Source organism: Dromiciops gliroides, chromosome 3, assembly GCF_019393635.1.
Source record: "Dromiciops gliroides isolate mDroGli1 chromosome 3, mDroGli1.pri, whole genome shotgun sequence".
Lineage (NCBI taxonomy): Eukaryota > Metazoa > Chordata > Mammalia > Microbiotheria > Microbiotheriidae > Dromiciops > Dromiciops gliroides.
The window spans coordinates 599165563-599174668 of NC_057863.1; the positions used below are offsets into that span (position 1 = coordinate 599165563).

At 46.1% G+C, this 9106-nt stretch overlaps 1 protein-coding gene across 3 annotated transcripts; it reads left to right on the forward strand.

Moving 5' to 3' along the window:
* The first annotated feature begins 842 nt into the window (after positions 1–842).
* Positions 843–4968, forward strand: LOC122747065 (phosphopantothenate--cysteine ligase-like). 3 transcript variants are annotated; one of them, XM_043993299.1, is made up of 3 exons: positions 843–1221; positions 2560–2663; positions 4092–4968. In XM_043993299.1, the coding sequence occupies exons 2-3, from the start codon at positions 2571–2573 to the stop codon at positions 4413–4415; spliced, it is 417 nt and encodes a 138-aa protein (XP_043849234.1). In that variant the 5' UTR covers positions 843–1221; positions 2560–2570; the 3' UTR covers positions 4416–4968. The 3 variants fall into 3 exon arrangements, with proteins under 3 accessions (XP_043849234.1, XP_043849233.1, XP_043849235.1); XM_043993298.1 differs by lacking the exon at positions 843–1221 and adding an exon at positions 1587–2125; XM_043993300.1 differs by lacking the exon at positions 843–1221 and adding an exon at positions 2152–2392.
* Positions 4969–9106: the final 4138 nt, after the last annotated feature.

Consider the following 9106-nt stretch of genomic DNA (forward strand, 5'->3'; position numbering starts at 1 on the left):
ATCTTCCAGGGTTCTTTTGAGGGTCAAATGACTTAATATGTAAAGTGCTTTGGAAACCTTAAAGCACTATAGATGTGTTAGTTATTATTCTTAACATCATTATTATTGATCATTATTCCTTGGGGCCGACCAGGTTCTCCAAGGGTTTGGGGGATGTGGGGAGAAGGGAAGGCTGGAGATAGAGGCAAGGCACCTTGGTACAGTGGGTTTGGAGTCTGAAGATCTGGGCTTAAATCTTGCCTCGGCAGTAGCTGGGTGACGCTGGGCAAGTTCCTTTCCCACCCTCCCTGTGCCTCAGTCTCCCTGCCTGCACAGGGAGGGGGCCGGGCATCCTCACCAATAGTAGGTGACCGTGCAGGCCCCACACACTCGCTCGGCCGGGGCTTCGCACACCTCGCACTTCAATTTCCGCCCCTTGGGCACTGCCAGCGGGTAGATCTCGTTCATGGTGCCGGTACCACCCTGCCGCCGCCTGCGCGTCCGTTGCCAGGAAATGGAGGGAGCGGTTGCCGAGAACTAAAACCCTCGGCCCGCCCCTTCTTCCCGTCACGTGACGGACCACTCCCAATCCAAGGCTTAAATCGGCAGGGCTTGAAGTGAGCACGCGCTCCATGCAGACACGCGCAACGTATCCAGGACAGCAGAGGGCGATGTCCAGCTGTTGCTTCGGGTACCCTCTCCCGACCTGAGCCTACGGAAAGCGCTGGTTTCCAATTGGAACACTCGCGCTTCCGTCCATGTCCTGCTTCTTGCTACTGGCGCGAGCCCGGATGTGTCCCTTCCCTTTCCTGTGCCACAGTTTCCTCTGTCCAATGAAGGGGTTGGCTCAAGGTAATCTGCTTTCACTCCCAGGACCTTCGTTAACCAGACCTCCGGAAGCACCATGGTGTCCAGGAGTTATGGACCTTCCTCACGTTCATGACCTATCGGATGGAGGAATTGGGGACGTGTTTGACCTGGAGAAAAGAAGGCTCAGAGGGCACATCAAATAAATGAAGGGCTGTCATGTGGAAGAGGGATTAGACTTGTTCCGTTTGATCCTGGAAGGCAGAACCAGGAACAGTGAATGGAAGTTGTAAAGACTGATTTAGGCTTGAGTTCAAGGGAGATGTCCTAACGTTTAGAGCAGTTCAAAAGCAAAAGGGGCTGAGGCTGCCTGGAGAGGTAGTGAGTTTCCTGTCCTGGAGGTCTCTGAACAGAGGCTGGGTGATGGACTTTCAGGTATGTTACGTAGGGAGGATTCTTTTCCAGTTCCCTTCCAAGTCCTGGCAAAAAGCGTAGCGGGGAAATGAGGGGAGAGCGGCACGGAGCTTGAGTCCCAGCTCTTTATAACACCTGATGGGGTGTGGCGGAGGTTAGGAGGGAGATGCACTTCTCTAGGCTGAAAGAAAATGACCTTGGCCCGGCGACCGATACTGAGTCCCTAGCTGGGGTCGCGGAGGAAGCTCCCTCCTGCTGTCCCAGCCTGGCCTCAGGTGGCCGGGCCGCGCTGCCGTTGCTAAGGCAACGGAGGCGTGTCCGGACTCCTCCCCCTCGGCGGCTGCGCAGTAGCCGGCGCTCCGGCTGATTGGCAGCGGCGGCGCAGGCCCGGTGTAGGTAGCTGGACCGATGGCGGAAGCGAGCCTGAGCTCCGAGTTCCCGGAGCCTCCCGGCGTGGCGCGGAGCGCCGCACTCATGCAGCAGTTCGCCGCACGGCTGGGCGCGCAGGGCCGGCCGGTGGTCCTCGTCACGTCGGGCGGTACCAAGGTGCCGCTGGAGGCGCGCACCGTGCGCTTTCTGGATAACTTCAGCAGCGGGCGGCGCGGCGCGGCCTCGGCCGAAAGCTTCTTGCGCGCCGGCTACGGGGTGCTGTTCCTGCACCGCGCGCGCTCTGCTTTCCCCTTCGCGCACCGCTTCCCGCCGCAGACCTGGCTCTCGGCGCTGCGGCCCGCCCGGGGCGAGGCCGAGGGCTCTGGCGGACGCCTGCTGCTGGAGGCCGAGGCCGCTGCGCTGCCGGGCTTCGCCGACGCCCTGCTCAGCTACCAGGAGGCCGCCGACGCCGGCACCTTCCTGGCCGTGGAGTTCACCACCCTGAACGACTACCTGCACCTGCTGCAGGCTGCGGCCCAGGCGCTCAGCCCACTCGGTGCGTGGGGAAGATCCGGGCCCAGCCCTGCGCCGCCTCCGCCCGGTGACCTTGACTCCCCCGGGGCGGCGTACCCCTGCCCTGCCCCGGGAGCCGCCCGCTGCCCTCGTTCTCGTGGCTCCCCCTTCCCCTCTTGTAGCAGCCTAGCTCTGGAGCTGGAAGGGACCTTGAAGGCCCTCCGACCCATTTCATAATAACAGCTACCATTTATGTAGCGCTTACCAAATGCCTTATTATCTCATTGGATCCTCAGAACAGCCCTGGGAGGTAGGTGCTGCTGTTATCCCCATTTTACAGATGAGGACGCTGAAGTTAATCGGCTTTAATCGGGGGGCATATAGCTAATTGGTGTCCAAGCAGGATTGGAATTCGCACCGTGACCCTCCCAGTCGGGCATTCTATCCACTGTGCTTCGTCACTGTTTTTCTTTGTAGGCCCCTCCGCAATGTTTTACCTCGCTGCGGCCGTGTCGGATTTCTATGTGCCTGCCTCTGAAATGCCTGAGCATAAGATCCAGTCCTCTGGAGGCCCTCTGCAGGTGGGTAAGAGTTATTTTTCCCATGTAGACTTAAGGTTCCTTATGACTGAGCATAGACCAGCTTGCTCTTTGTTTGAATTAGGCATTTCTGTAGTCAAACTGTGATATAAAGCCCAAAGCAGGGTGGTCCAGGATGCTCATAATATCAGATTGATAGATGATGGCAGATTGGAATTGGAAGGGACCAAGGGAGTTTTAGTTTTGAGTTACCCAGATATCTGTAAACTAAAAACCCTATTCATAAGATTCCTAATAACCTTTGCAAATGGTTCTGCAGAAATTTTGTGTGTTTAAAGTGGATAACCTAAGTATATATAAGTGTTGGAGCTGTTGGGCACTTTGCAGTTTATTTACTAAAACCCCTTTGTGCAATCTTTCCCCCTTTCCTTAAAGAAACCATTTATTTCTTTAGTGAACCTTGGCCTCTCAGCCCCTTGCCTTCCTTATCAGATTAAATACTTTCTTTTCCAACCCTAAGAATAGAACACCTTTTTATAAATACTTCAGAGAGTTGCAGTGTCATTCTTTTTTTTTCCTTCCTTTTTTTAGTGAGGCAATTGGGGTTAAGTGACTTGCCCAAGGTCACACAGCTAGTAAATGTCAAGCCTCTGAGGCCGGATTTGAACTCAGGTACTCCGGACTCCAGGGCTGGTGCTCTATCCACTGCGACACCTATCTGCCCCCAGTGTCATTCTTGTAAGCAGGCCTTGCATACACATAGATGACAACCCATCTACTGAGTTACTGTGACTAAAAAAATGAATAACTGTTTTGTCAACCTAGTGATAAGTCTGACCAAACTTAGCTAGATTGGTTCTTGAGTGACAGGTAGATGGTCCATTGCCAGGTATGTAACAGGTAGCCATTCCAGCTTGATGGGACCTGCCCAAGTTTGTATTCCACTAACACGGCCTTTCAAAACCCAGGTTCACCTTTATGCTGTGCAGAAGTTAGTTATAAAACTAATGGACTTAGCCAGTTTTTAGAAGTTCAGGTCTTTGACTCAATTTTCACTTAGCTCTGATGCCCAGTGTTAAGAAAAGCAGTGTTCTAGATATGTTTATTAGAGACATAGAAGATAGACATCTTAGAGACCAAGAGGATGCACGCCATTCTTATGGGCTTTCCAAAAATCTTTTGATAATTTTGGTGGGATTTCATGGGAACAAGGCTAAAGGCACACCAGTTATGTACATATACTTGTTCTCTCCCCTGCAGCTCCTTCATGAATTGCCCTTGCTTCCAAAATAAACTCTTTATCCAAATCAAGGCTGTACTCTGTATTAGTCCATATATTAGGCATGCATTTCCCTCACATCTAGCTGATCTAAAATCCATGTGCCAATTGTAATTAGTGATATTTTTGATAACTTAGCTATCTTTTTTTTTTTTGATAGCTGGTGTTAAAACCTTTCTTTTCCAATGCAGATAACAATGAAGATGGTGCCAAAAATGCTTTCTCCTCTTGTTAAAGACTGGGCTCCCAAGGCATTTGTAATCTCTTTTAAATTGGAGACAGACCCCTCAGTTGTAATTGATCATGCAAGGAAGGCTCTGGAGACTTATCGTCATCAGGTTGTGGTGGCCAATATCCTGGAATCCCTGAGGTCTTATGTGGTTATTGTAACCAAAGACTCAGAAACACAGTTGTCTCTTTCTGACGAAGAAATGGGAAAAGGTATGGAAATAGAAGAAAAGATTGTGAGTAATCTACAGTCTCGACACACAGCTTTTATAAATGAGAAAAACTGATGCAAAAACTTGTCTGCTAAATCTGAAGTTGTGACTTGGACAGTGGCTTGAATAAGAGGGTAGTACAGAGAAAGGGAAACCATCTTTTATTGTCCATAAGAAAAAGGAAAATCTGTGGGAAGGTGGAAAAAAGGGTGTTGGAATAGAGAGGGAATATTTAATTTCAAATCGGTTTTGTTTTTGTCTTTTAATGATTATTTGATGCTCTTTCATTAAAAATGAAAGTGAAGGCAGACCAGCTCTAGTGTTATAGAGCTAAACTTAACCACATCAGGTGGGAAAAGGAATAAAGGATATAGTGTTCTCATTTTCTATTTAAAATATTTTACTGCAAGCTAAATAACAACCTCAGCAAAAAACAATCAAAGGATAGAAGGAATAAAAGCCCAAATAATAAAACCATAAATTCCAAACTTTTCATGTTTTGATTAAAACATGTCCATGTACATAAACTTTAACAAATTAATGTTTTGTTCTGTGTTCTCTGTTAGTGTTCTCCATCTCTGTACTTCAAGTTTTGTTGCTTTTAAAATATAACCATATTAGCGATTGATATTTATTATATCAAAGTGAGGTGAGATACCACCTTATAGCCATCAAAAATTGGCAAAAAGTAGTTTAAAATGATAAAACTTGGGGCAGCTAGGTGGCTTAGTAGATAAAGCACCAGCCCTGAAGTCAGGAGTACCTGAGTTCAAATCCAGCCTCAGACACTTGGCAATTACTAGCCCTGTGATCCTGGGCAAGTCACTTAACCCCCATTGCCCTGCAAAAAAAAAAAGAAAAAGAAAAATGATAAAACTCAATATTGCCAGAATTGTGGGAAAACAAGTGTGGTATTAAATTGTTGGTATTGTTGGTAGAGCTGTTTGCTTTAAAACAGCTCTTTCCATATATCTTTGTATTCTTTATTTGCCACTCCTGGGAAAACAATAGTGTTTTATGATTTATTCCACCATTTTCCATTTGCATGTGGAGGAGGTTTTCAGTTAGTTATCCCTTCCACATTGAGACTTTCCTCATTGAGGTTTTGATATATGGTAGGTTGGCATAAGAAATTAAATGAGAATTTGGGGGGAGTTTTGCAGAAGCCAGCACACTATACAGAGCCAAATACTTAACTCAAATTATATAATAGAGTACTGTAAACACTTCATAAAGAAAAAAATTCAGACTTCTCTGGTATGAAGGGAGAGCCTAAAAATTTTATGTGGATGTTCCAGATCATGGGGGTACTGAGCCCGTAACCCACTCCTTGTCATCCATCGGCCCCCCAAGATGTGGAAGGGATAACTGTAGTTATGAATATTTTTAAACAACCATATTTTTTTTTCCTTTTTAACAATGCCATTACAATGTGTTTCTTGAAATGAGATCACTTGATCTAGGGCTGTGATCCCTTTTGTGAGTCACATTCTATATATTTTTTTTAAATAGTATTTTTTTCCAGTTACGTATAAAGACAATTTTTAACATTCATTTAAAAACATTTTTGAATTCCAAATTTTCTCCTTCCTTCCTCCCTAAAATGGTGAGCAATTTGATACCGGTTATATGTGGAGTCACACTGCATATTACTCTTGCAGCATGAAAATAAGATTTCACCAGTTCACCGCTCCACCAAACAGTTTGGTCATTGTAAATGATAATTTGATGGGTATATGGTGGTATCCCTTCACACCTCTATTTTCCAAAAGGTTTAACTGGGGATTGAGTCCCCCAAAACATACTTTAGTCTGGGTATCCATCTTACAAACACAGGAAGCAAATGATTCATGAGTGGGCAGTTTGGTCAGTGTGTATACAAAAAACAAACCAATTGTAAGTGTGGCATTTGGCAGAGTTGGCTTAGTAGAGCTATGATGTGAAAATTCATCTGTTATTGGACCCTTTTATTTTGAAAGTACCTTTCTCCCTGCCTGGATCCATCAATGAACACAGTGCCTCAAAAGCTGTTGGTGTTTTGTTTTCAATGTGTCTTGTGCTTCTGGACTGTCCTGCACAGAAACTGTTAGCCAGCCAGGTAGGTAAAGGTTGTCATCTGCCTTTGCCTTCTCACCCGGCAGCTGTGACATCTTCAGTGCCCTTGATGGAATTATACTTCAAGGATCCTTTAGTTTCAAGCACTATATGCTAGAGTGGCTGGGGAGGAAGGGAGGCCCTACAGAATCATGAGGCTTTGGCTTGGGCCCTTAGAAGGCCTGGAGCAGGAGTTTTGGATCATCAGCCTTTAGAGTTAAAGCATTCAGTATATGATCTGGCTCACAGTAGTAGTCCAAAGTGCAAGGTTTCCAGAAACCTGAAGCTGTTGCCTTGATTCATAAATTAGGAAACTGAGGCTTCCATGAGAGGGTTATTATAAGTGTATTTTTTCTATTCCTTAATTCAATTTTCATTTCAAAGCAGGATGATTGATTCTTAACAGTGGTTATACATCTAGCCAATGACTTAAGAAGATGTATTCACTGGCTGTGATAATCTCTCCATCCTTCCCACCTTACCCTCCATGAAAAAGTTGGGAAGGACTGAGAATCAAGAGTTGTTCTGGTTATAGCTATGCCAGCCCTAAACTGTGATGGGGGCTAGAATCAGGAAAAGACAGTTCATTTATTCAGCAGCTATTAATTGGAGCTGAGAGGCATTGTGTGATGGCTCCAGGGAGAGCTTGGCTCTGTTCTTGCATCTGATACAGGGGCTTTGTGGTTTGGGGCAAATTATTTCATCTCAATGCAAGACTCCAAGACTACTTGCCGAGAAGGTGTGGAGGGCATTCAGTAAGGTGTTCCCTCTGTCGCTGAAATCATAAACACATTTTTTAAAAATTGAGTATCTACAACATGCAAGGCTTTGTTCTGGATGGACATTTAATACAAGGTGGAAGGTGCTGAAAGCCTAGAAGGGAAGCCATGATGTCAGAGTGCATCAAGGCTCACAGTGGGTGGTTTTCAGGAGAGGGACTGCTGGCTAGCTGGGGACTTCATAACTAATTGACAAGTTAGTTACAGGTTGCTAGGCTGCTGTTACAGGAGGGAAGGACAACACATTTCAGACCAGGATTCTCTTCTCTTCTCTTCTCTCTAGACCAGCCTGGGTGAGTACTGCACTACTGTCCACATACATAGTTTAGGTCTTTGTTGGCCTGCATTGCCCACTGTTGGTACAAGAATCAGAGGGCCATTTCTGACAATCGTGTCTTCCAAAGTGGAATTTTAACTCAGACTCTTAAAAAGGGAAGGCAGGTTCAAGTGAATTGTTACTTTTTAAATTTGCTTGAAGTTGCAAAAGCTTTCACATAATTAAACCATGATTTCTTGGGCCTTGGAAAGGACTTTTAAAGATGATCTTGCCCAGATCCTTATTTTACAGATTAGTCAACTGAGTTCTAGAAAGGAGAAGAAACTCGGTACAGTGTTAAATGTCGGATCTCCTAATTCCCACCTCAGTGTACGTCTATGCTGGCTGCCTCACCATAGCTTTCATAGTGCTCTCTGAGGGGACAAATACTGAGATTCAAAGATCTGCAGATGTAAAACTCTCCCAGGAACATAGGCATGCACTTTCTTTGCTTTTGTTCAGACTGTCCAGCCTGGACACCATCACCTCCAGGAAGCCTTCCCTGATTCCTCTCCGGTTATAACAAGACTTCCCTCTTGGGCTTTGCATAGCACTTTGCACCTCTGTTAGGCACTTTTTGTGTACTGTTGTGTGTTGTAATTAATTACCTGTGTCATCTGCCTGCTAGACTCTGCTCACAGAATCTGAGTGTGAGTCTTGGCTCTGACACTTATTTTGTGACCTGGGCAAGTCACTCAACCCCTATGTGCCTCACTTTCCTCTTTTTGAAAATGGGGACAATATTTGTATTACCTACCTCACAGGGTTGTTGTGAGGAAAACCCTTTGTACATCCTAAAGCATTATGTAAATTATTACTCTAATTATGCACAGCATTATGTTCCCTGTGGGGCCAGGAAAGAGCCTCTTGGAGGATCCCCTGAAGCACATTGATAGATTTTCTTTCTCTGTCCAGGACTCAGCTAACTTGCAAGTATTTATTAAGCAACTACTCTGTGCCGGGCACTATTTCAGGTCTTGGGCATACCAATATTCAAATGAAAGTTTCACTCCCTCAGGAGCCTTTTATTCTACAGAGGAAACAACAGATATACATGTAAGAAAATATAAACTATAAACAAAATAGTTGGATGGTACACCAGTTGTTGCAGAGCTGGGCCTCTAAGAGGGAGGTGAGGGGAAGGACACCAGGTCCAGACCTCACTGAGCCAATGACCCTCACCTGATTTCCATAACCAAGGGGCCTTTGGTTCCTCCCATTGCTTGCTATCCCATCCTTTTTCCACCCACTTTACTGGAACCATGCCATACCAATTCCTCCACCTGGCCCTTATCAAATCTCCTTTTACAGGCCAACATTCTTCCCATGAGGCTGTTTGCTGGTCACAGCTGTAGCTATGAAACCAACTCCTGAGCACACCTGCTACCTCTATTCCTCTCCTGCTTAGTAAGTACTATATACTCCCCACCAGCTCCAACCCAACCACCTCCTAGTAATCTCCTGCCCATTTACCCCAAAGGAGCAAAGGAAGCCAGGAAGAGGCTTGGAAGGAGGCCCAGAGTTACTACTCCACCTTGATTCAGATGGATTGCAGTGCAGTAGCCTGTGTCCTATGC

Excerpts from the sequence above, each read along its gene's own strand:
- LOC122747065 (XM_043993298.1), top strand. The coding sequence starts at position 1,609 with ATGGCGGAAGCGAGCCTGAGCTCCGAGTTCCCGGAGCCTCCCGGCGTG. Across the intron at positions 2,126-2,559 it reads CCAGGCGCTCAGCCCACTCG|GCCCCTCCGCAATGTTTTAC; the intron begins GTGCGTGGGGAA and ends TTTTCTTTGTAG. Across the intron at positions 2,664-4,091 it reads CCTCTGGAGGCCCTCTGCAG|ATAACAATGAAGATGGTGCC; the intron begins GTGGGTAAGAGT and ends TTTCCAATGCAG.